The 27670-nt window shown below is 43.3% G+C and overlaps 2 protein-coding genes across 2 annotated transcripts; both read left to right on the top strand.

The window, feature by feature from the left end:
- Positions 1-1816: 1816 nt before the first annotated feature.
- pidd1 (p53-induced death domain protein 1) lies at positions 1817-13717 on the top strand (the record flags this gene model as incomplete). The annotated part of the gene is made up of 15 exons (XM_080539645.1): positions 1817-2468; positions 2743-3156; positions 3526-3678; positions 3797-3848; positions 4858-5059; positions 5164-5313; positions 5464-5637; positions 5885-6032; positions 6119-6254; positions 6380-6530; positions 11199-11322; positions 11561-11676; positions 11889-11996; positions 12462-12655; positions 13407-13717. The coding sequence occupies 15 exons, from the start codon at positions 1817-1819 to the stop codon at positions 13657-13659; spliced, it is 3027 nt and encodes a 1008-aa protein (XP_080395771.1). The 3' UTR covers positions 13660-13717.
- A 735-nt stretch (positions 13718-14452) lies between these two features.
- Positions 14453-26050, top strand: slc25a22a (solute carrier family 25 member 22a). The gene is made up of 11 exons (XM_080539298.1): positions 14453-14552; positions 19567-19777; positions 19913-20038; positions 20342-20397; positions 20837-20927; positions 22190-22247; positions 23056-23116; positions 24303-24444; positions 25407-25561; positions 25697-25772; positions 25891-26050. The coding sequence occupies exons 2-11, from the start codon at positions 19758-19760 to the stop codon at positions 26042-26044; spliced, it is 939 nt and encodes a 312-aa protein (XP_080395424.1). The 5' UTR covers positions 14453-14552; positions 19567-19757; the 3' UTR covers positions 26045-26050.
- The last annotated feature ends 1620 nt before the right edge of the window (positions 26051-27670 follow it).

Here is a 27670-nt window from a genome sequence, read left to right as displayed (position 1 = left end):
TACATTGAGTTTGTGTTTTATCTAGATATGAATTTCCTCTGTCTTTACATAATCCCTTGTTAGTTTTCAGATCACTCTGCTTCTTATGCTGTGACCTATGCTCTGGGATGAAGATAAAGAGTCTTGTTTATGAGGTAAAAGTTCTCCTTGCAGTGGAGAATACTACACACTTATCAATGTATGAGCTATGACACATCATTATTTTTGTCTGAAGCAAGATAATGTTCTGTTTTTCTGCCCTAAAGGATATTGATTTAGATTTAGAAGACACTGGGGCTGCTCTAGAATCTTCCACTGTGTTCCTACTTTTTTTTTTTTTTTTTCCCAGTTTTGTGTTCATCAACAAAAACACACACAAACGTTAACCTTCAATGTCCCAGAGACCATGCTGAGCAAATTCTATATTGTTTTATATTGTTTAGATTTTTTTTTCCATTGTAGATTTTCCACTTTATTGTTTTCATGGATCAACTAAAATGTGGGTTTGGAAAATGCATTTACAGACTGGACAGAGACAAACCTGTCTCTAGTGTAAACTGTCACTTTTTGTAACCCATTTAGCAGTTGACACATACTACTCACTTTTTCCACAGAATACATATCTTTTAGATATACTGTATGTATGACCTGATGTTAGTGAAAACGTTACAGAAAACTTAAAAGGTCGCAAACTTCCACAGATATTGCAGTCGGAACCAAGAGCATGTCGACACACTCCAACAATGGGGCTTTGACAAGACAACTCATCATGAAAACTCAGCATTTGAAACAGAAAGTTCACAAAATTAACTGAATTATATAGTTGTCACATTACTCTCCCCCAAACATACTGTACTGTAGGCAATAGGCGAGGCCTACTAGTGATTCTATTTGTTTACACATATATGAAATCAAACGTTATTGTTTAGGTTAAGGTAAGACACAGTCTAATTAAAGTATGATAGATAAGGCATAATCCAGGCGTATTTCATTATCTGAAATGAGTGGAAATTACTCAGGAGCCGCACATTCTGCACTGCGCAGCTTGACAGCCATGTAGGCGACTCTGAACACAGCCTCAGTGTCCCGCCCTCGATTGAAAGTTTGGCGCGGTGGTCTGGTCGCACTACGGAGATGAAAACAATCTTTTTGAAAAAGTGTCGCTAGCCTAACCAGCTTTCTACAAGGCAGAAACGTGCATTACAATGAAAATAATGTGTATTGAAGAGAGACAGTAGGTTGTCGGCAATCGAAAACATCAGAAGTTGACGGTACAGTTACTGTCAACTAATATTTACAATGTTGACAGCAAGCTAACGTAGCTAGCTAGCTGTCATGATTCTTTGATAGTAGTAGGCCTATCTATAGTTAGCTATCTCATATTGTGCATACGGCTATGGTATGCGAATATACATTATATATAATATATAAATTAGTAATCTTGTTTCCACATGTTGTAGCTGTCGAATCAGTTACGTTTGTGTGTGTGTGTGTGTGTGTGTGTGTGTGTGTGTGTGCGTGCGCGTGCGTGCGTGCGTGCGTGTGTGCGTGTGTGCGTGTGTGTGTGTGTGTGTGTGTGTGTGTGTGTGTGTGATTGTGCATATTTTCACACTAGGTGGAAGGTGAAAGATATCCTTCTATCTGCCTGTCATCGTCCCAGGATGATTCATGTCTCATCATGCCCCCAGTGCAGACAACTTGAGAAGTGACAGAAACAAAGCCATGACAATACAGAGACGGACAGAAGGAAGGAGAAAAGGTGTTGGGATTTAACTTTGACATCCTCATGATAAAGATAGTCCCTTGGGGACTCTCCTGAAATAACAGTGGGTGGGAAATGGAGAGGAAGAGGGAAAGAAGGCTAGAGAAAGAGGATGAAAATCAAGCAGGTGATGGAGGGACAGGACAGGAAGATGGAGCAATTGGGATGGCACATCCTTGTGTAACAAGGTGTGTCAACAAAGAAACTGACCGCTTCAAAAACATGATGGTCCATCATCTAGGGGAGGAATTGTCTTGTGGAGAGCAGCAAACTGAAGGAGAAACTTCTAATCTGTCAGCAGTGAAGAATGAAGACACAGAGCAGGACAGAGACAAGGCGCCGACCACTCTTCATCGTTCTCTCTCTCCATCAGTTAGTCTCATTGACACATGGGCTCCCTCAATTTCAAACCCTTCCTCCCTCTCTCCCACCATCCCTCCTTCTCTCTCATTGTCGTTGTCGTCGTCCCCTTCTTCCTCACCAGTCCCCTCTCTTACACCCCCTCTACCACCCTCTGTGGAGCTCTCTGCTGTGCTGGCAGATACTAGACTGACCCTGGATCTGTATTACGGTGGGTCAGCTGTACTGCAGATACTGTGGGGGTCCATCCCAGGTCAGCTAAGGGGGCTGCAGTACCTCAGACTGGGCTCTGAGGACAGGGCCGGGCTGGAGGGAGCACTGGATGTCCTACCCCACCTCACTCACCTGCGCTCGCTGGCTGTTCGAGGTACTGAGCCACACACTAATGTACAGTGTTGTTACAGTGACATTGTATAATATGCTTTTATGCAGAATTGATGAATAGAATTGATTGAATGTGTGGTCGTTTTTTTAACACTCAGTGTGCAACTGTGCATTAATGACTAAATACTGCAACTAATGCTGTGTAATTGATACATGTTAATCCTTGTGTCTCTCTCCCTCCATGACATTCATTTGTCCTCCTTTCTTGCTTCCATTTTCATCCACGCCGTGCCTGCTCATATTTTGACTCCAACAAGGACACTGTCATCATGACTCCCATGGCAACCCCTTCCCTGGCCTCCTGACTTCTCTTCCCAGTTCTTTCTCCTCTCTCTCTCTCCTCGTCCACCTGGACCTCTCCTTCAACAACCTCTCCTTTCTTCCCCCCTGCCTGTTGACCCTACCCGTCCTAGCCACCTTGCTGCTCTGTCACAATCACCTCTCAGCTCTGCCTCCTGAATTGGGCCAACTGTCCTCCCTCAACTACCTCTCTCTCCTGGGAAACCAGCTGGTCTCCCTCCCCCCGAGTGTGGGTCTGCTTAAAGCCCTCCAGACACTGGACCTCTCACACAACCTCATAGAGAGCCTGCCACAGGAGATTGGTGCTCTGGAGGAGCTGGTTAGACTGGAGTTGTCGCAAAACAAGCTACGGCAGCTGCCAGTGACCATGGGTGAGTGGAGGGCGAGTAGAGAAAGGAAACTGGACAATGAAAAATATATTGTGCAGACACCATGACAGAATAGGCACATCATTGAGATGGGATTCGTCCAGTGGAGGCAGAAATTCTAATGCATGGAATAAGGATAATGGAATAAGGAATCCTATCAAACACGTGTGTACCATTCCTCATTCCGTTCCATTGAGCCCGTCCTCTGATTTCTGCCTCCGCCAGCCTCCCCTGAATTCGTCACATACTGTGTAATAGCTGTGTCATTGATATCTTGCAAAGAAATGAATGTGACACACAAAAAACAAGAAAGTACATGCAGTACTCTGACCCTTTCCGTCTCTCTCTATCTCTCCTCATCTCGTCTCTCAGGCTTTCTGTCCTCACTCAGGGAGCTGGCCATCCACAGCAATGACCTTCGTGTTCTCCCTGACTGTCTGAACAATCTGCCTCTGCTGAAAATGGATGTCCGTAACAACCCCCTGGGTCGGCCCCCAACCCCTCCCCCACTCCCACCTGCACCTGGTAAGCTGGCCTTTGGCTATGTGGATGAGCCTTGAATCTTGATTATTTCTTTTGTCATGACATTATTGTATAATCATTTGCTGTTTTCCCTCTGTAAAATGAATCTTTCTCCTCTCAGACCAGTTGGAAATAAGCATTCCAGAGTTGCATCTTGGACTGAATCAACATAGGTACAGTACTATTACGTTTAGCATTTGTAGACATTCGCTACATTTCATCTCATTTAACTTACTCATTAAGAATACCTGCAATGAAGACATCAGTAGAGCCGTTTTCAGTAGGGATGTGCATAACTACATGTTTTCATATTCGAATAATCGGTGGGTACTATGAACGAATAATGGATTATTCGGTCTGTGCCGACATTCTAGGCAAGAAATCACTTAATATCTTAACACCAAAAAACACCTTTAACAGTGAAAAATTTAATTGATTCTGGTATTAATCCTCATGAATTTCTCCTTCTGAATATTTAAATTAGGATAACATAACAATAAGGCAGAACAAAAGACATGCGCTAATACCGACGTTTGCATTAGGGCGATGCACGCATTTTGTACTATAGCTGTTCAGCCTCAGACTCGGAAAACAGGGAGTAATTAAATGTTTTTATTCACATCAAAACCTGAGGAACACTGCCCGCCAGCGTTAGATCCCATCGCTATTTCACAATTTTTTGCACTTTCAGCATGTGATCTACCATAGAGCCATGAGATGTAAATACTGCCATTTTTACAAAGAGACCAACAAAACACGCGTATTCCTCCACTAGCAACGTAGCCCTCAAAAGGCTAGACTAGGCTAAAAACAAGTAGCCCAACTATAAACACAAGTTGAATGAGGTCAGACTCCCGTCCCGTTCCACACTTAATAGTAATAATAATAATTACTGAACTATATTAATATTATGATTGTGTTTATTGTTTTTCTGTGCATGGTTAATGCAAACAACAACAAATTGTGCTACAGAACCGAAATTAGTTCTGTCCGTTTATTTGAATGGAAAGGAATGTTAACGGTCCTAATGTTAAAAATCGAATTTCACCTTGGAAACGGTTATTTGAATAATCGATTATTCTGTACCATCCCTAGTTTTCAGCATATTTCCCTCCTGATTGATAATGGCGTGCGTGCGTGCGTGCGTCATGTTTGCCTGTTTGCCCTCTCTTTCCTCCTCAGTTTTTCAGTGTCTTCTGCTGGGTGTCACGTGTTCGTCCCAGGCGGGGCAGAGCTGCTGTTCCCCCCAGGGTGTCTGGTGACCTCCACTAGACTGACTTGGGCTGAGAAGAGGCCAGACAGGAAGTGGGTGTTGCTAGAAGAACATGACTTTTTGTTGAGTCGCCCACTGGAACTCCTCCCACACGGCATTACATTCTTAAAGGTAAAATGAGAGTGGTTCATAGATTTCATGTTTTAAAAATGTGTGTTATGTATTTCTCACCTTTTTTTATTGACTCTTATTGAATTGGTCTCTTCTGCTTTCAGCCAGTGGAGGTGTGTGTGCCATACCATCGAGCTAAAAGGGGGGAGGTGGTGGTACGTAGATTTGACGGACAGTTATGGAGCGCTCTACCCACCCTCACCAGGAGGGGAAGTCAGAAGCACAGCAGCCAACCTGGAGGACGCCCAGCCAGGGTACCTCACAGATACACCTCCCTCTCCTTGTAGTAGAATGTAGCATTCCAAGAGTAGGAGACAGTTAATTACTATTATGAACAAATGATCATGAGGACAAGTCTTCATGTGTCATTAACCAATATGTCCTGTGTTTGTTTGTCTTCATAGCTGGCCTGCTGTTCTGTGAACCAGTTCTCCTGGTTTGTGGCTGTGTCACGTCCAGTGAGGGACAGCTGCTCCGTTACACCAGACGGGGCGCTGTTGGTGTCTCGCACTGACCCAGGAATAAAACTCCACTTTCCCCCAGATTCCACTCTGCAGACCCGTACCATCACTCTACAGGTACATCCCACCGCATGCATACAAGTATAAGACATGGTCAGTATAAGACATGGTCCGGTATAAGACATGGTCAGGTATAAGACATGGTCAGGTATAAGACATGGTCAGGTATAAGACATGGTCAGTATACATGGTCAGTACAAGACATGGTCAGTATAAGACATGGTCAAGTTTAAGGACATTTATACACTACCCTTTCTACAATGGGTATGAAGTTTCACTTCATTCTCACATGTGGTGTGTGTAGGTGTTGCATGTGTCAGTGTCAGAGGTCCAGGAGCTGTGTGGAGACCCTCAGGCCAGTGTCAGCCCCCTGCTATGTCTCTCACAGACTCCCAACACAGACTTCCTTCAGCCAATCAGGGTGCAGGTCCCTCTGCCGTCAGGTCTCACAGGTACTGGATTCACATCGTAACGCGTGTTATTCAACTTTACTGTGGGATGCGTTAGCACATTGCCGATGCAGCTGCTCTTCTTGCAGGCCACACGGTGGACCTGTCCTGTCTACACCTACTACACGGAGACCCCAGCGCCCACACCTGGACCAACATCACATCACAGGTGTCTCTCTATGTCACCCATGTGTACGCCATTTTCTACATCACACATTTCTCCTGGTGAGGGATCTGTTATACAACACTATACAATTAGTGCACACATCCTTTTAAAGGTACAGCAGCTCTGTTCTCAATCCGGAGGCTGACATTCTTCATGTTGTTCCCCTGTGACTCATGATCATGAGGTACTGGCTGTGGTACACCACTCAGCGCTGCGTCACTGGGGCAGTCAGGAGGGTCTATCAGAAACTGAAGCAGTTCCGGGTCCAGTTCCTGGTCCTGCAGAGGAAGACTGACCCCAAACAAGTTCTTCTACAGTGTCTGCCGACAAACAAGGTTGGTTTATACTCAGCCTTGACACTTCACATACCAAGTTCACACTGTTCACATACCAAGATAAGGAGCTTAGGACAATTCACCCCTACGGCTTAGTTTTCACCCCTATGGCTTCGTTTTGCGCGTTCACGTTTAGGGTAGGGGTGTCCCAATTAATATTTCATATGAGGGCTAGGGGTAAGGGGGAGGGCTATCCACAGCTTCGTTTGGAGCGATTTCAGGACCAGACTAGCTTCGAAGCCATATGGCTTGATTCCAGGATGCATTGCGAATCATCTACAGAAATGTTATGTCGCTATATTCAATGCGGAAATGTCATTTACTTTCTGTGTAATTACTTATTAATAAAGATTTGAAAAATTATGATAACCATCTTATTATCTTAGTTTAATGTAATTTCAATGCATTATAGAACTTTTCTTTATAACGAGCACAGTGTTTCCTCCAGGATTTTTCACATTGGTGGCGGAGTGTTCCTTTTTCGCGCCCAGAGCGCGCGCGTATTTTTTTCCGCGTGCACGCGCATGAAACACGCACAAAGACGTAATTTCACCGAAAACTAGAGGGTGGCAACATAAAAAAAAAAATATGTGCCCTGTTTACCCGTACCTCCGCCGTTCTGTTCGTGGTGATTTGAGAGGCAATAGATTATTTTTGCCCCGCGCATATTGCCCTGTAATTAGACCACGCGACCACAGCTCCGTTGTGTCTCTTATTGTCCAAATGTTCCCTGAATTTTAGCTGCATGTTTTTCCAGCATGTAAATCCGTTGTCAATAAAAATTCGACTCCCCTTCTTTCCCCCTGCCAATACTGTGTCGTTTGTGACATTTACCAACGTTTATGCTATGAATAGTTCGAAGCTAGCGTTAGATGCGAGGCTGCTCGGGAACATTATTTGTTTCACAAAATAGCCTGATTTAGTTGACCATGAACATCAGAGACTAGACTACATTACGAATGTTCATTTAAAATACTCTATAGTGAACACTGGTATAAGAACATGAACCAGAGAACAGCAGTAAATGCAAGAACCCACAGTCGTCGCTGATGATGTTGCATTTTCGATTAGGATACGCATACGGGATTAAAGGGACGGGCGAAGAGAGAGGGAAGGGATTTCCAGAAATTCAAATGTCCCGCTAAATTCGGACCAATCACAAAACTGTTTTGCAAGCGCGTCGCCGACGAGGTTAATTGCAACATTGTAACATATTGTAACTTACTACATCCTAAATCGGAACGAAATGTAGGTCTGAAAGCGGCCTGAACTAGCTTCAATCTGATTTGTTCGGTTCTCCGGTCATAAAGTGGACTGAATCAATTAGTGGCGGAGAAAATGTATTCGTGGCGGCCCGCCACGAATAAATGCATATAGAGGAAACACTGGAGCAGAAGAAAAAAAAGAAATCGCTATTATGCCGATGTGCATTACATAGATGACTTACTAACCCTTAACATAGAAATACACCGTTCCACCGTTCCACTGTTCCAGCGCGCTTCAGCCAAGTTTAAGATCCAAGGGTTTTGGTGCTCAGCAGTAGAAGATAATAATAGCAAAACTATTACCTGGGCACTTCCATTAGACTACCAAAGCAAGACACCGGAGCACTCATATCTGCGCGTTCGTCACAGGGTGACACCCAGGGCAAGATTGTATGGGCGCCCGGCGTCCCAGTCCAATGGAAGCATCAGATACAGCCTCCCCATAGAAATACACCATGCCATCGGAGCGTGATTCACATTTCCGAGATGTACAATCCTGTTTATTTAGAAATAAATTATTACCTGTAGCATTTGACTGCGGATGATGGTAGACATATTTAATGTAAAGATATCTATCTAATTAGGCTGATGGTTGTCACGCGTTTTGACCTAGTTGCATGTAACATTTCTCCCCTTGATAGTATATGACGATATAGCTGTATAGCGGCACTTATTCCAAAACAACTGCGAGTACCGATTTATTTATTTATTATTTTTTTATTTTTTTTATTCTAAAAATAAATCTGCGCGAACCGTGTGGCCACATTTTAAGCCGTCAGCCAGCCCGCTACGACCACGGGAAGTCATGTTAAAAGTGAAGTTACTTCTGTTAAACTGGCGCTAAGCTAACATCGCTAATCGCTAACTCCCTCCTGGGCCTTAAAGAGACAAGCGCCCTTTTCTCATCTCAAGCTTCATTAGCTTCATTAGCTCACCACATCTACAGATTTGGTCCCACACACTCCAGATTTGAACCCAAGGTTACAAACAGGGTTAACTACCCAGGGTAGAAAGTAGAAAGCTCTCAGACCTTCAGATTGAAAGTAGTGGAGGTACTCCAGAAGTCCAAATGCATCTCTAATCCTAGGAAACCCTAGGAAGCAAGTTGCCTAATGGCATGAAAATGCAACATGTTGTACTTGAGTGTGGCAGAGAGGTGGGACCCCTGGGGATGGTGGTGTGCTAACAGCTAGCCGCCGCAGAGGCACCGTGCTGGGCTGGCCACCTCCACATGTCACCACCCCGGGCAGCATGGGGCTGGGGACTGGTCATCTGGATGTGGGGTAGTTTAATACCCCTAGATGTGGAGTTGTCTGGCCACCGTGTGTGACTGATGTAGCCTGACCCAGCAGCAGGGAGGTGGGCAGCATGGAGACAGACCTCTGCATGGCCTGGCTGGGCTGCTAGCTGACAGACCTAGCCCTAAAGCCTGGCTGGGCTGCTAGCTACTAGCTGACAGGCATGACATGGATGAATGAATGAACATGCTGCTGACCAGGAGAACTTGACACAGCTAGTTACCATAATACAATGCCATCAACTCTGCGTCTAGTAGGGCTGTAGGCATGGACCAATGTGTGATTTTGGTGCAAAAATTGCAAAATCACTAATAAAAATGTGTTATAATTACATTTTTCACTGTGCTCCTAAATTTCTTTGTGTGCCCCTAACATTTTTCATTTAGGAGCACATGTGCTCCTAGTGAAAAAGGTTAGCGTAGAGCCCTGCTCATCAAGGAAGTTGACTAATGCAGTGAACAGCGGTTGTTTCTTCAGCTTTCCTTTTTTTTTGTAAGATTTTATTTTCCATTTTCTTTTTACACAAAACATTATACACACATTACTTGACAAACATCACAATACATCACAACTTGACAAACATCACAACACATCTCAAATTGACATACATCACAACGCATCACAGCTTGACATACCTCACAACACATCACAACTTGACATACATCACCACACATCACAGCTTGACATACATCACAACACATCACAACTTGACATACATCACCACACATCACAACTTGACATACATCACAACACATCACAACTTGACATACATCACAACACATCACAACTTGACATACATCACCACACCTCACACCTTGATATACATCATAACACATCACAACTTGACAAACATCACAACACATCACACCTTGACAAACATCACAACACATCCTAACATCCCAAAGCCCCACTTTTTTTTTTTAAACCGTCTAAAGTTTATCCCAGTTTACCCCCTATACTTATCTAACTAATAATTCTAATGCATAATCAAATTAATCTCTTAGTACTATGTTTCTTGCACTATCTTTACGTCTTAGCTAAGGCCTTCACTATCTCTCCCCATATCTTTTCTTCAGCTTTCCTGTCACATCGGATTTCTGAACGCCATAAAAATAAATCTATCCCTGTAAGTCATGCATTTTTCCATGTTTCCCGTTGATGGCATATGACGCCGTAAATGTAACTAAAGTTGAGCCGCGAAGTTGTTGCACTGTTGTTCTATATCAGTGCAGACTGGCAGGATAGGAGCACAGGTTTCATACAGGTTAGAGCGCCGTTATTCTGTCATGGTCTGATAATGAAGCATTGTTCTTTTTTATTTGATGACTTGTTTGATCGATTGATAGCGTAAAACCTAATTTGTGAATGAATCGCGAGTGTCAATGCTTTCCTATGATACTACTGATAACGTGTCAGGGTCCCATTTCATAGGGAAAGATTTCAACCACTATGGCTTGTGGCTCTGTTCCGAGGCCTTGGCTCAAAATCGAGTGGCACTCGAAAACGAGCCATAGGGGTAGAAAAAAGGGAATCGGGTTTGGGCCTTAGTCTCGCTCACATTCTCTTCTTAGTATGAATATTTGTGTGTGCCTAGAATTTTACACAGTTTTTGCTTAAGAACTGGGCCAGTGTTAGAATGTGCATTGACTGTTGACATTCAGTCAATGCACAATACTTTTTGACTACTGTATGTGAACAAAACGTGACTGTGAATAATCATTTCATTGTGTATAATTGTTGTATTTGTCTTGTCTGTTGCTGTACGTCATAAGATGTTATTTGTTTCACCAGCAAGGACCACATTGGAAATATATTTTCAATAATGCTTTGATGTGCTATCCTCAGGGCCCAGTATTTCAAAACATTTAATCTGAATCAGATTGCTACCTTGAGTTGTCTGATTTCCCCGATACTACTTAAAATCGACCAAATAGATCTGATCCTGGGTAGCAAAAAAGAATCATTCTGACCTAGATTTAAAGTTTTTAAATACTGGGCTCTGGGATCAAATACGTCTTTGCTGTATGTCAATCAAATTGAGTCCATGACACAGTGAATGGCAGCATGTAAGATTGAGGAAGGTGACTGTGAGTGTGTTTCCTCAGGTGGACAGCAGAGTGCAGTCTCTGGCAGAGCAGTACGATGGCCCCCAGCCCTCCGACCTGTGTGATCTGCTCGAGGGGGAACAGTTCTTTGCTGGCTTTGAGAGGGGCTTGGATGTCAATGCAGGTCTGAAATCCCCCCTAAAACCTTTCCCTTAAACCCACTTATTATTTTACTACCTAAATGATCTTTCTTGACTTTTCTAAACATGTTTTATATGGTACTAATTACTGTGATGTAACTGTGTCCCAATACAGATGTAACAACAGGTTTGAGCCACTCAAATTCTAAAAAGATATTTTTTTAATTAAGAGTGGATGCTGAGAATTTATTTTTAAAATATCTGTCTTTTTCTCTCTTCCAGACAGACCAGACTGTGTCGAGGGGAGACTTTCTTTTGTTTTCTACTCAAGCTTGAAGAATCTTAAAGAGGTGTATGTGTGCCCCACTCGGGGGCAGGAGGGGCCAGTGAGGGGACAGGTAAGAGACATTTGGGACAACTGAAGGGGCATAGGATGTTAATTAGTGTGTTAGATTCAGATGGCATTGATGGCATATGAAGAAATGGCAAATGACCAGAAAACATTTGAATACCAGACTATAAAGAACCCTTATCTCTACTGGCTTTTCAAATCTTAAAATTGGAATCTGTGAGTGACTGAAGGAGGACTGTTAATATCTCTCTGCGACAGGTGTCCTTTTATCGAGGAGAGGTTCCTGGTGACCTGCCAGAAGAAGTGTCAAAAAAGAGGAAGGGACATGACAGCCAATGGTTGGCCACGTTACCTCTAAGACTTCCTGTAAGAGACCAGAGAACTAGTGCCAGACATAATTTGTGAATCTTATTTGTTTCTGTAGTATCATATGTCATTTTATCCATCTGTATTAGCCATGTTATTATTGTTAATGTCGATGTATTTCAGTCATGTATTTTGCTGCCATGTGGGATCAAAAAAGTAAAGTCATTTTAAACAGCTGCAAGCCTATATCAGAACCAACAAAGAGGAGTGTGACTAGAGTGACTAATACATATCATAGTGTCACCACAAACATAGAGTAGTCTGTCCGCATGCTCCCATGGTCGTTTTGAAATGAAGGAGGATAACATAACCCCGACCATCAGATGTTCGAGGGTACCCCAGTCTCTGGCAATAATTTTTGTCCATTTGTGTCAGTCATTTCTCCATCTGTGTCAGTTTATCAGTGTAAATATGAGACCTTCCCACCATTTCACTCCTCCTCCATCCGCATTCTGTTACTCACAGGGTCTAGACTCAGAGACGGGTGTTTTGGAGGAACCCCAGTGTCTACCTCTGAATCTGGGGGACCCTGAGAGTGGCTACCTGACAGAGACCAACCTCCTGGCTGTCTCCCTGCAGATTGGACATGACTGGCGCTCCATTGGCATCAATCTGGGCATAAGCTACCAGGAACTGGACCGGATCCAGTACAAGTACAGGTGGGCATGATGAACTGGGTCATGTTCACTTAAATATGATTACCATCCTGAAAATTGCCATATGTGCTATTCAGATGGGTCAATTAATGAGTTAAACATTTCAAACAACTACTTTATGGAATCTGCATGTGCAACCCTATGATGAACTTGATCATGGTTATTTCCTTTTAGCTATCGAACGCATCAGGATTTGATGTTCAAAGAGGAGATAGTTGAACCAACATGGAAGAGATGCAAATTGAATCTGTTTCTGTGTCAGGGTGTATTTATGGGTGAGTGTGGTGCTGGTGCACTCAATGCGTGGGCACATAGAGAGAGCGAGAGAGCTGGTTTGGAATTTAAATTTTTGTTTAATCTCTCTTCTTTCAGCCGTCACTAAGCCATCTGGGACACTGCAGGAGATTACACACACAGACTGATTTTCAGCTGTCGCACTCCTCCTCTCAACAACTCACGCTTGATCTATTCATGAGCCTATACATGAGGTGGAGGGTCGAAAAAAGATTACATGTCATGACAGATGTTCTGTGGGCAGTTTCATGCAAAAGAATAGTGCTGCTGATTCTGCAGTGAAATATTTGTATGCACTGAAGCACATGCCCGATGTAGGCGTGCTTGCTCTATAAAACGGATGGATTTGAATTAATCTCAGACACCTGATGATGCATATTAATCTGAACGTGCCATTTTGTGATTCTCTCACTTTCACAACCACTGACATCCCCCCCTGTGTCCTGTCCTCTCTCCCCAGAGACAATCTGGGAGCTCTGGTGCTGGACATGCTGTTTCACTGGGCCAGGTGCCAGGAGGGTGCAGGACCGGGGGCCGTGCCCAGGCTGTTGGAGGCCATGGTGGAGAGTGGCAGGACAGACCTGGCAGAGGAGATTAAGGACATAGTGAGTTTAGGGACCAGGAAGTACAGAGAGTCACTGATGAGAGTGGGGCTGGAGACAGAGACACCCTCCTCCCACACTGAACCAACCCAGAGAGACCCTCTGCAGTAGAGATGCCCAGAGGGCTGGAGCCCATCCACCCCTCAGGATGTCGGGATACCATGATGTCCCATCGTCATCTCATCATGCTTCTCAAAGCTGCAAAAAAAAGGGGGGCGGGGGGAATCTGATGCTGGTCTTTTTGTCAAGTGGATGGTTGTCAGCCCTTGGCAACTCTACTTGCATTATTTGCTGATGGACAGCTGAACAGACTCATTACCATAAGTGTCTTCGCCATCTTGTTTGTAACCATCACGGTGCCATCATCTCTGAGGTGCAAACTGGAGCAGGCGCTTAATTAAATAATTAGACAATATTGTCTCTGAACAAGTTATTCATTTGTGATGTTACAATGATTATGATGAGCTGGCTTCAGAGCATTTTATATAATTTTTGTACTCAAATGTTTTATAAGTAAGCTATGATGATTCTCTGTAAATGCCTGCTGCTAAGATTTTCATGGCTGATGTATTCAGTTGGTGGTGGGCCAGGTTGGTGATATGTGTCATCTTATCATTTTTCTATTTTTGTTCTCAAGGTCATTGCGGTGAGAGTAGGCCTAGTCGTCACGATGACGCTATATCCCCATCCCCCATCCTGCACGCGATACACACACCTTTGCAGTCACTGTAAATGTAAATTGTGACTGCAATTCCAGGGGCATGCCACTAGAGGATCTATATCCCCATTTTCGCTTTTTATGACTCGTTCTCCATCATCACCCCTTCTCCCTCCCTCCGCTCCGTTGCGCGCTTGCTCTCCCTCCCACCCAATTTACCTCCCTTTAAGGGACACTAATGCTAGTAACACCGGCAGGTTAGCTATTGTCAGTCTGTCAGCGAAAGGGCTAGAGAGGAAATCAATCCAGATAAAATCCACCTGAAATAACGGAACCGCACAACACGGTATGTGGATGAAAAATAGCCTTTGTGTTGCCAGATTCGGTATTTTTCTTTTACCTGACATGTCTTTTGGATGACTGGGAAATATAATTTTCAACCGTACTGAAACCTACCTGATAAATAACGCATGGATGCATGTTTATTAGACGCATAAATTGCCACAGAAATGCATGTAAAGTGAGAACTAATGTCATCAGTTTGACGTAATCTTATGAGAAACGCCGGATTGCCGCTATCCTCAAAGGAATTAATCGTTTCCCGTAACCGTTATGTGGCAAGCCATGATTCCCTGTTGTGACGTGACGTGATCCATTATTTTTTTCATATTGATGTAAATAGCAGCTACAATGTATCAATTAGTGAGGATGATAGAGGGAACGCGTCTTTAATGGATCTATTCAAATGTGGCCGATTGCAATTGCCGCTTCTCACGTGATGTTTAGCGGGTTAGAGCTACTTTTGGCTATACAGTGTGTGGTTCATGGACAGTGGCATCCAGAGTAAAATCTTATTCTAGTAAGTTTGGTGGTTTCTATGTCACTATTAACCTTCTAGCAGAGATGTTTATGACTGGTCCCCGGATTAACTCGTCAACGGGGCTAGTGTTTCTCCCAGACCTCGGAAGGCTGTACAACAGTGACGAGTGTGTGCAGGGCTTACGGTTGTGTAGCCACTAGCCTGGCAGACACGACACCGGCGTGTGTGTGTGTGTGTGTGTGTGTGTGTGTGTGTGTGTGTGTGTGTGTGTGAGTGTGCGTGTGTGCGCGCGTGCGCCAATGAAAAAAAAAATCGATGTAGGCTCTGAGGATACTGAAATTGTGATGGTCTCATGAAAGACCTTGATTGCGTGCATTTGCCTGTCACAGTCTATGAGTGACCTAGACTATAGTTATCATATTCATTTTATTACACTGGTCTCAAGCAACAACTAATCAACGTGATTGCAATAACTGATACTGCCAGGACAGTGATGTAGGGTAGTGATGTTTCTAGTCCTAGTGGTGTCAACTACTGCAGCCATGAAATTATTGATGAGGTCTGTCCTTGGACTGACACCCTATGCCTTTAAAATGGGGGATATGCATATCAGTTAGTGGTTTTGCTCTCCAGGTTGTTTGTCTATTATGTTATGTTATGTGTCAGTGTTGTTGTCTTCATTTTCGAGTGTCTTTTCAATCCAGTCTGTCAATGGAATTCCAATACCAAGCTTTGCTATCTTACATTCTTATGAATTGATCTGTTGGCTAGTAAGTCGGAAGAGATATCCTAGGCCACACCATAACAGAAATACATCAGAAAAATAACTAATGTGTTCTTTGGCTCTCTGGGGGAAATTGTTTAAAATAAAAGAAGGCAATCAGTCTCAATCCTGTCTTCTGACACTGAGGAGTTTACAGTGGCTGATGAGCATACAGTACGTAAACACAGGCTGCCTCTCAGTCAAGTGGTTATATTTGGAGATTGAAAGAGAGAGAGAGGGATTCATTAGATAGGTATTAGGATTATAATCCTGCTGCTAGAGGGAAAAGCAAAGAGTTCAGATTCATCTGTGACACCACAAATTCCTTCCCTTTTCACAAACACAGTCTTTCGTTTCCCATAAATAGACTTGTACTCGTCCAATTTTTTGAAACCATGACAACGTGGCTGCAGTTGGGTTCATGAGGTTCATTGAAATGTGACGTAGCAGCATAGAGATTGAGTGCTCAAATAAAGCTTTATAGAATCTACATTCAAACATGATTAGAGAGAAAATCACATTTATACTGTATAATTAACTGTATGTATGCATCATTGTTCCAATACACTAGCATGAGTTCATAGTCACATGCTTAAGTTCATGTGACATCCATGTACGTTGCACGATTACACCTCTTGCACTGTAGCTGAAAGGCTAGGTTTTGAGAATTGAACTACACACTACAGACATGTCACAGCTTTATCAAAAAGAAACTGCAGGCAAATGGTCACTGATTAACAGTCTGCTTTCATCTCATGAGAAGGTCCATGTGATCCTCATTGTTTGGCTTCGTCCTCCACTGGCAGCACTCAGTCTCACATGAGATCATTACTACCAGTCTCTATGCAGGCCATTTATTCTCCCATCATTAACCTCTTTCAATGTTACTCTCAGATGTGTGTCACTAGGGCACACAAGAGCAGGTATTGCATGTTTCCAAGATGTAATAGAATAAAGAGTTGTTATGTTATGACCAGAGCTGGTACTGTATGGAAATGAAGTTGACTTGTAGACCTTTTTGCATTTCAAATAGGGTGGGTTGGCACTGTTGGGGCAGTTGGATCATACTGGTAACTTAAAACTAACTTAGATCTTGGTGGCATGGGGTGACCCAGTGGTCTAGCACCATGGTCTACAATGCGCACAGCCCATGCCCTGCTGACATACCCTCTCCTTACTTTCCTATCTTTCTCTACTATCTATCCAATACAAAATAAACTTTAAAACTAGATCTTGGTAGAACACTGTTAATATATCTCTGGTGCAGCACATCTAACCTGGCACATAAGCCCTGAAATGCAAAATTCCATGTCAAAGAACAGTATTACAGTGAAAAAGATCTTCAGATTCTCTGGACTTAGTAGTGGTCCCTCTATCGAAACCATTGCCAGTCAATGAAAGGAGAGTTTTTAAAAAATATAAAATCACCAATGCAGTGTGTTCATCTAATACTTTAATTCAGAGAGAAAAAGGCTGAATTCTTTTGAACTAAATAATCTGGGAACAGCTGGAGCTTGCAGCACAGGGGTTTTTATGGCCTGACTGTTCAAGTTTTAATGATGAACAAGGGTCAGGCCAAGATTGTTATCTGCCTTGATTAGTCAAGAGTGCCCAGGTCATTTGGCAGCACTTAGACTGATGCAAGTTGAATAGTCATGGCTTGAGGGATTGCATTGTATCTTGAGTCCAAGGTTTTGCACTGGTGGCAAGTTGCTCATTCACCTTTCCTATTGTTTTCCAATCAGTGCTTATCTGCCTTTGAAGTTCATAGTAAAACTAAAGATTATGACCTAATGTAGGCCTACAGTACATCCAGTTTGAATCTGCAGTTTGGAATCAGTAAAAGTATGTTTTCCAAACATAATACTTTTTCAACCAAATGCAGTTTTTTTGCCTCTCTCTTTAGAGTTACTATTGCCTATACATTCCAGGCTTCATAGGCCTCAGAGGTTCATATATGGTTCAGGTTTACTGAATCTTGAGACGATTGAATGCAGATTCCACAACAGTTTCCTGCCTGTTTTTGATTTTCGCCATTGTGTAGAGCGAAAAAAAGGAATTCCATTGTGGATGAGGCGTGCCTCTGTGCTGCAGACTGCAGCCAGTTGTTCCAGATGTACAGACCCAGGATTGTCAATGAGTGAGAGACAAGAGTGACTTATATGGGATGTTTGTCCAAAGACATGCATTCTAATGACCAGATTGCAGTGGCCTCGTTAAGCCACATACTTGAGTTCTGCAGAGCAAGATGTCAGTTTCTTTGGTGATTCAGAGGAGAGTCTCTACCTTTTTGCCAACCTATGAACTTGTCCTTACTTAGAAAAGCATCTCTCTATCTCTCTCCTATTGCAAGACATGTAGAAAACAGGATCCAATAAATAAAAACAGACACAGAGAGAGGACAAAGAGAAAAAACAGAGAGAAATCAGAGAAAGAGAGAGAGAGGAGTGATATGGTGTCTGAACTGTGAAGCTCCAGGAAGCAGAGAAGAGGATGTCCTGGCCTAGAGGGCCTCTTCAGTGACCTGGTCTGAACCCTGGAGCTGAGTACAGACTGGACCTCCACTCCTCATCACAGCCACACACTGGAGCACAGCTGCATTCGCACACTGTCTCTCATTTCCATAAGCTATGTCCTAGATATAGAGGTTCATGCTGTGTGTTCTGTATGAACAGCGGAGGAAGGGGTCAGAGATCTTGAGATGGTGCTGAGATATATGCGTTTGTTACAGAGAAGTAGATAAGTCAGCAAAAGACAGAATGGAAAACTGGTGTTTGAGAGTCGTGACTCGGGGGAAGGGAAAAAAGGGAGTTGGAGAGGGAGAGAGTAGGAGGCGGGTTTCAGAGAGACAGAGTGAGGTTGTGATTGGTGGAGGAAGGGGGTGGAGAATGTGAAGGGAAATGGGAACCAGCTTTCCACATCCAAGGCCTTCTGAAGGCTACATAATGGACATCTTATGTACAAGCAGAAGCTGAATCTTCCATCTAGTATGTTTAGGACTGCCGTTTTAGGAAATATACAATTTGAGCATTTCCACTTAGGTTGCTTCTGAGACTGCTTACGTGGATTTGGATGACGTGTGAGGAGCAGAATTAGGGCAATACAAATGTGATTGTCATAAAATGTTTCGGTCTGTTTATTGTCAAAGATATTGATCATCACTACTATGTAGCATTCAAAGACTGAAGCACTATTTCTGGAATGCTATTAGTCACATCGCCAAATAATCCATACAGTTGATGGTCCTGGAATGTTCTCTGGAAACATTATCTGGTCCCCCCTCTCTGAGCCATTGTCGCTATTTTCGACCTGGTGCACCTTTTAGGCTACAAAGAGAGGATTAGAATAGCGAGGGACGTGGGGCAAAGAGATATGCAGTAATCACTCAATACTGTTCTGTAGTTATGAAATCCAAGTTATTGAGTTTGAATGTCGAAGTAACAAATTCAACAAATCTTTTGGTTTGAGGACAAAGGGACATGTGGCAAGGACATATATGCAGTTATCACTCAATACTGTACTGTAGTTATGGAATCCCATTTATTCTGTTTGAATGTTGGAGGTAACATATTTCACTAACCTTTGGTTCGATTTCATTTAGGGCAGGGCACCAGTTGTACACCAGTTCACGAGAGGGGTACTAAGTCCATCTTTGAAAACAATGTATTGCATGATAACTCCCCTCGAGATTCATTGGCCCTGCAGTTGTTGACACATTTCAGAGAACAACTTTGTAAGAGCATTGACGAGAACAGTCTCCCTCTTATCTGTTTTCAGATATCCCTAACCCTATAGTGGCTGGCACTTCAGGGAGAAGAGCTGACAAGAAAACTGACTGTCTGAGACTAGAATAGACGGCGGAAAACACACAAACTAATGCTCTGACTGAAATCAAAAGACTGGCACACCAACTTAACTTGACGCACAGACATATCAACACTCTGACTATCTGCCTGGGCCTAAGATAAATGGCTGACAAGCAGATCAGGTAAGCATAGCTGCAACTTCACTACTGTGTGCATTTTAGAAAACAGAACTGAAAGTATTGAGCTCTGCACTACATTCTTGTCTCTTTCAACATGTGTCTCTGTCTTCTCTATATTTCCCCTTCTCGCATTCCCAGTTTGCCTGCCAAATTGATCAATGGGGGGATCGCTGGCCTGATTGGAGTGACCTGTGTATTTCCCATTGACCTGGCCAAGACCCGCCTGCAGAACCAGCAAAATGGATCTCGCCTTTACACTAGCTTGTAAGAAAACATCTAGCTTTTATAGGGAAAAAAAGGTCAAATTCTCACTGACACTCACATTATACCAGTGACATTGTTACCACTCTTTATTAGGGGAAATCCTGTCATTCATCTGCAGTATACCCTTTCCTGGCTATATTGTAGCTGGTCATTCATATAGATCCTGTAGAATGTGGAGCAACTGTACTGTATGTATATATATATATATATATATATATATATATATATATATATATATATATATATATATACACACTAGGCTTGTATAATGTTGTATTTGTTTTGACTGTGCCTTACTTGCAGGTCTGACTGCCTTATCAAGACCATCCGTTCAGAGGGATATTTTGGGATGTACAGAGGTAGGTTTGGGAGTGTGTGTGTGTGTGTGTGTGTGTGTGTGTGTGTGTGTGTGTGTGTGTGTGTGTGTGTGTGTGCGTGTGTGTGCGTGTGCGCGCGAGTGTGTGTGCGTGGTGTGTGTGTGTTTACAAATCACATTACGCACATTAAACTGACGAGTACATACTAAAGCCAAATATAACACCGTGAGGTCATAGAGAAAGTTGCTGACTAAGGCTGAACACTGAGACCATCAAAGCTGCTTAGTGGTGTGGGCCTCATTCTCTCACCTACACACTGTGCCTACTGTAGCTACACAAGACAGTGCGTCTGCTGTGTGTGTGTGTGTGAGTGTGTGTGTGTGTGTGTGTGTGTGTGTGTGTGTGTGAGTGAGTGTGCCACCGATAGGCAAACTGCTTAGGCCTCATCATTTCCCTCTCTCACTTCCTCTCATTCTCACAGGAGCTGCGGTGAACTTGACCCTCGTCACTCCGGAGAAAGCCATCAAACTGGCTGCCAATGACTTCTTCAGACAGCACTTCTCCAAGGATGGGTGAGAGACATGGAGGGAGTCCACATGATGACCAACACACACCCATCACCCACGCCACTCATTTACACTGTGATTCACTTTCCTGTTTGCTAACACACGACACGCTTGCTATCGCTTTCACTGCTTGGTTTTCCCACACCAAGGCTTCAGTCTATCTTCCAATGTACTGACATTTCTACCAAGGCTGACACATTCCCACTGCAGTAGGCCTAGTCTATTATTAACTTATTCCACTCTGCCAAATTACATTTCCTGATGTTATGTATGCTTATACAGTAGAACTATCTGAAATCAATTGTCTAAAGGAAAAGTAGAGCACGGCAGTATCACATGTCAAATGTCAATAGTCAATACACAGCATCTGCTGCTGCTGAAGGCAGACAGCCATGGTCTCCCCCGGTCCTGTACTTTGTCTGCATGGGTGAACTTGAATGTCGCTCGTAAGGCATCTATCCCTGTCACTATGGTGACACATAAACAAGTGGGTGAATGATTTACTTATTTGGACCTGCCCAGTCAGCCTGTGAATTATTAATGTGTCTGTGTCAAATGTGTGATTATACACAGGATGTGAGAGTCAGATGAGCATCGCCTCCCTTTTTCACGATGGGAGATATACATCTCTCTATTTAACCTCATTCACACATAAGAGCTTTCCCATTCCATTCCATGGAACACTCCTTATAAATGGATTGGATATCTATGCGTGCGTTCAATTAGCTAGCTTGCTAGCTTCCTCCTTGATGACTTACTATACATAGCTAACACAGCTAGCAACAAAGATTCAATGATTTGGCGCCAAGTTTGACAAAAGGGACTTATGCCGGCGAGCTACTATCACAGTTCTCGGTTGATGTATTGGCCAATGTTAGTCGGGTCAATACATTTGTCCAGCCAACGTTATTTCTCAGGCTAGCTGGCTATCTGCTTCACTACTGGACTTTGTGCTGACCCGGAAATGCCATTGCATGTCCTGGGTCCTGGGTTGGTCATTTCATGTAATTTAAAAGGAACTATGTATGTAAATGGCTTTGTCTCACACACACTCTGGGATTCTCAAGCATACACGCATTGACTATCTCTCTCCACCTTTGTTTCCTTTCCTCTCTCTCTCTCTCCCTCTTTCTCTATCTCTTTCTTTCTCTCTCTGTCTATCTCTCTCTCTCTCTCTCCCCCCCCCCCCCCCCCCCCCCCTCTCTCTCTCTCTCTCTCTCTCTCTCTCTCTCTCTCTCTCTCTCTCTCTCTCACTCTCTCTCTTTCAGTCAGAAGCTCACCCTATTTAAAGAGATGCTGGCAGGTTGTGGTGCAGGTACATGCCAGGTGAGTGAGGATTCCTCCTAATGGAGCCCTCCTGCTCCCCATCTGGAGACAGTGCCCTCTGCACCATCTCACACTCTCAGTCTCTTCCACACCAGCTGGCTCTCCCAAGTACTATACTGCTCTTTCAATTGACTGAAGAATATAGATATGGCACACTTAGAAATCTAGTGTTAGCGGTGTGTTTCTGAGGATTTGTGCATTCATGATGCATTTTTCTGAGACATCAGATTTTTTGGTATGATTAATTATCATGATTCCTCATCATTCATACAGGTAAATGCTAATACTATACTATAATACTAGTAATAATACTAGCCCATACTACAGGTGGTATACATCCACTGCTCTGCTGTTTCAAAGATGGCTCACCCAGGAACATGATTAGATTAAGCGTAGCAGGCCTTGGATTAAGATTGGAAGTAACCACATGGCCATATCACCTTTAATCTCATTAATGTACTCCTGTGTGGATTAGAGGAGGACAACAAACAAACGTGCACACTGAGTTAATAGTGTCCTGTTGTCAAGCTCCTGGAAGTGCTTAACACTCAAGAGTTACAGTATCTATCTATCTTGATGGCTATTAGCTGGATTTCATAAGCCTAATTAAGGTAGACTGTAAGCCTAAATGGGTCTAGCATAGGCTTCTGTATTTGGAGAGTGGGTGTAACTTAGTCTACTGTAGGCCTAGACTAAGACTAGACTAGACTGCTGTAGCAAAACAATATTCCCATTCATCTCTTTTTTTTATTATGACAATAACAATTAAGTAATTGTTACTGTTTTTGCTTGCTTTGCATGGTCACAGGTCGTCGTAACTACTCCTATGGAGATGCTGAAAATACAGCTTCAAGATGCTGGACGAATAGGTAAGAGCAAATGGAGATGGCAGTCAGTCAGGCAGGCAGGGAGGAGGGAGGGAGAGAGAAAGAGAGAGAGAGAGAGAGAGAGAGAGAGAGAGAGAGAGAGAGAGAGAGAGAGAGAGAGAGAGAGAGAGAGAGAGAGAGAGAGAGAGAGAGAGAGAGAGAGAGAGGGAGAGAGGAGGGTCAGTATGATAAGATTTTAAAGAAGGAGAAATCCTGCCCCCATGTGGTCAATACTGAAATCACAACATTATATTCTGCCTGTGCATTGAACTTTATTTAGGTCGATTTCTTCTAGAGAAATACCTTTATATCTAAATCAGGGGAGGCTGGTAGAGGTAGAAATATAGGAGAATGTGCTGAATGTAATGCATGGAATGGAATGAGGAATTATTATTACAATGAGCCCGCCGATTTCGATTTCAACCTCCACCAGCCTCCACTGCAAGTCTATCAACATCCCCTAGTCTACCATGTCTCTGGACATCCCCTAGTCTACCATGTCTCTGGACATCCCCTAGTCTACCATGTCTCAGGAGCCTTCCTTTATTTCTTGTGATTGTCCTAAAAGTCGTGCTGTAGTTATTATCCAGTAGTTAACTACGTAAGTAAGTTATCTGGATATCCCACCCAATATATATATTATATATATATATATGAGGGGGGGGGACATAGGTGAGTACTCCTCTCTGAAGGCCTGGGGGAGGGGAGGGGGGGGGGGGGGGGGGGGACATAGGTGAGTACTCCTCTCTGAAGGCCTGGGGGGGGAGGGGGAGGGGGGAAATAGGTGAGTACTCCTCTCTGAAGGCCTGGGAGGGGGGGAGGGGGGGACACATAGGTGAGTACTCCTCTCTGAAGGCCTGGGGGGGGGAGGGGGGGGGACATAGGTGAGTACTCCTCTCTGAAGGCCTGGGGGGGCTGATATATATATATATATATATTGGGTGGGATATCCAGATAACTTACTTACGTAGTTAACTACGTAAATATATATATATATATATATATATATATACCCCGTATATTGTGTATTGCATTGTTATTATTCTATCTTTATTTTATTCCTATCTTTGTATTTCACTGCACTGTTGAGAGGTGCACATGATACATACATACTCACACTTTGATTTGATTAGATTTGATTTGATATATCCTGGTTGTGATGTCATGTTGCCAATGTCCCTCCCCTCAGAGGCCCAAAGGAAGCTGATGCCTGAGACGGTGGTGGCAGGTACGGTGGAGAAGTCCCCCACCGCCATGCAGCTGACCCGGGAGCTGCTGAAGAGCAAAGGCATCGCCGGGCTGTACAAGGGCCTGGGCGCCACGCTGCTCAGGTGACGCTCCGCAGCACTGGGAGAGATACTGTATATGAGAGATGATAGTCAACTCACACACACACTGGGAGAGATACTGTATATGACAGATGATGGTCAACTCACACACACACTGGGAGAGATACTGTATATAATAATAATAATAATAACTTTTATTTGTATTGCGCTTTTCCTGCAAACGTTGCAGCTCAAAGTGCTCCAATCCTTATGTAATCATAATTTAATTATTTAGTAATTTAAAGGCAATATTAAAAAGATGGGTTTTTAGTCTTGACTTGAACATTATTTGCTGAGGTTGCATCCCTATTGTAAACTGGCAGTGCATTCCACAATCTGGGTGCATAAAATGAGAATGCAGCCTCACCAAATCTCTTTTTTTGTACATTGGTACACAGAGAAAACCAGCGTCAGAAGACCTGAGACCATCTGTTAATAATTGGAAAAAAACTGTTGAAGAGATAAAAGAAATGGAAAGAATTACTTGCAAAGTGGGAGGCCGTGAAGAGCAATTCACTATGAACTGGAGTAAATGGACCGAATGAATGAGTAGGAAGGAAGCCCCCCCCCCCCTCCCCGATCCCACCCCTCCCACCCCCTCCCTTTGTCTCTTACTTTTCTATGTCTATCTCTATAATTTCTCTCTTCTTTTTCTATATTTTCTCTCTAGTCTTTATTCTTTATTTTCTTTATTTCTTGTTCTCTTTATAAAAAATTAAAAAACAAACAAAAATGATGCAGGATGAACTTAAACAAGTGAAGAAAACTTGTAAAGTGTGTGAAATGAACTTGTGAAATGTAATGTAAAGTCCTGCAATAAGACCTGAGAGCTCTATTGGTTGCTGATATGCTAGCACAAGGTCTTTCAGATATTCTGGTGCTGTGCCAGTGAGAGCTTTATAAACAAGCAGAAGGAGTATATGAGAGATGATGGTCAACATGACGTTTTTCCTTTTGGTTCTCAGGGATGTTCCATTCTCCATCATCTACTTCCCGCTCTTCGCCAACTTGAATAACCTGGGCCGGACGGGTGCAGAGGGACCCGCCCCCTTCTATGTGTCGTTCTTCTCAGGCTGTCTGGCTGGGAGTACCGCTGCTGTGGCTGTGAACCCTGTGGATGGTGAGCAACGGGATCGTTCAGTATTCATTGTGCGCATTTGGACTGACAATGAATATGTACTCTGCACTCAAACTGTGCTGTAGGTTGGGAGTGTGTTCCGTGAGTGTGTGTTAACATGTTTGTTTGATATTGCAGTGATAAAAACCAGACTCCAGTCTCTGAATAGAGGTAGCACAGAAGACACTTACAGTGGAGTGACTGACTGCATCAGGTAGCCTCTTAAAGCCCTTGTTGACAACATTTCTAGTCAGTATTTAGGTAAAAACATGATGCACTGCACAGTAACTCTTGGCTAAGCTATGTTGTTCATGTCTCCCCTCCTCCTTCAGGAAAATCCTCCGTAACGAAGGTCCTTCAGCGTTTCTCAAGGGGGCATATTGTCGTGCCCTGGTCATAGCACCCCTCTTCGGCATCGCCCAGGTGATCTACTTCCTGGGTGCTGGTGAATACATCCTCAGCTTCCTGCCTAAAAGGGACAACTAAGCAATCCTCCTTTCTGCCTTTCCCTCCCTCCCATCATGCATTGCTCCGACTGGATCAGGGCTCATCTCTCATGAAATTAAGCTTTGATCATGTTCGGGACAAAGCATGACCAACCAGTTCAGATTAGTTTAGCCCTGTTATGTTGAATGTCATGGTTCTCAGCACAGAGATTAGCAAGTCTTTGTTTGCCAAGCTGCCTATGGTGGCACACAAGATTCCAGTGGACAGGCAGCCTCCTGGAACCGAAGCCACAAGTATCATCTTAGCATCATTTCTCAACGGATTTAATTTCTTTTTTTTGATTTACTGTAAACATTTGATTTAGATTTTGGGCATTGCTGAATTACTGGGTCTAATGTCACATATTGCTGCAGTTTTATAAGATAAAACTAGCTGGTCTCCATTCAACCCTCGCATCAGACTATAATAATGGTAAGATTATATCTTATTCAACATTTATAGAAAACAATTAGCATCATTTACATATCTAATTTGTGAAAGATATTTGATCCTATAAACACTGGATGCTATGAGTTATTTACAGAATATTAATCAGTAAGGCTATTCAGAATTCACCAAGTATGCTTTTCAAAGTAACGCCCCAGACCTTATTATTACCAGTTAGCATGTTTAGTATGAATTAGAGCATACATGTCTATGTTGGCCTACATGCCTGTGTTTCAGGCAAATAACAAGGGAATGTGTTAATATGATACTCACACACTTACACAATCCACTGGACCTTACCTGAAACACCAGATCCCTGTCAGTAACTGGTCGTAATGAAACCTGCCATTCAGTCTAGCTCAGAGCTGACTCTGATTGCCTTGCCCGTGTAGATCTTTGATACCTGCATGGTCAACAGTGGGTTAGGTACATCCATCATGACTTCTCAAGTATTCCTGCTCTAACACATCAAGCTCCAAATACCACTAACTGGGAGCAGCAATTGGGAGTACCATACATGTATCTAGCTAGAGCAGAGCCCACAGAACCCACATTCCTTATGCACTTTGAAATCATTGGCCAACTCTGCATATCAATGCACTAAATGGAGAGAAAAAATGTAATCATTTACATTTGATTTTTTCCCAGATAATAATGAAATGAAATAAAGATAGGATAGGATGTATCCATTCCACTGGATTTAGATAACCGTGCACAGCTCCAGGCCTCATGAGATGCCTAGATAGAGCACCACTGGCCCATGTGGACATAGACAGATCACAGCCACATTACTCTCTGCCCTCTAGACCAGGGGAGGCTGGTGGAGGTAGAAATCTGAGAAGTTCGAATGGTAGAAAAACGTGTGTTTAATATTGTGTGTTTGATAACACCATTCCTCGTTCCATTCCATGCATTACAATGAGCCTGTCCTCCGAGTTCTAACTCCACCAGCCTCCCCTGCTCATGACCTGATGATTTGATTAGAAATTAAGTGATCTCAGTATAATGCTAAGTGATTTGGACCTACTATTTTTGGTTTGTTTGTTTAGTTTTTTTTACCAATCATTTCAAATGTATGCTGTAGGCATTTTGGTTGTTGTCGACTCTTTGGGAAAGCTTTCATGGTGTATCTTGTGCATGCGTTACATCATTGAAAGCCTGCCATTGGTTTATCTTGCC

This window comes from Nansenia antarctica (genome assembly GCF_963989245.1).
Source record: "Nansenia antarctica genome assembly, chromosome: 9".
Taxonomy (NCBI): Eukaryota; Metazoa; Chordata; class Actinopteri; order Argentiniformes; family Microstomatidae; genus Nansenia; species Nansenia antarctica.
The sequence above is the reverse complement of the archived record's forward strand: the minus strand, read 5'-3'. Positions and strand labels throughout refer to the sequence as shown.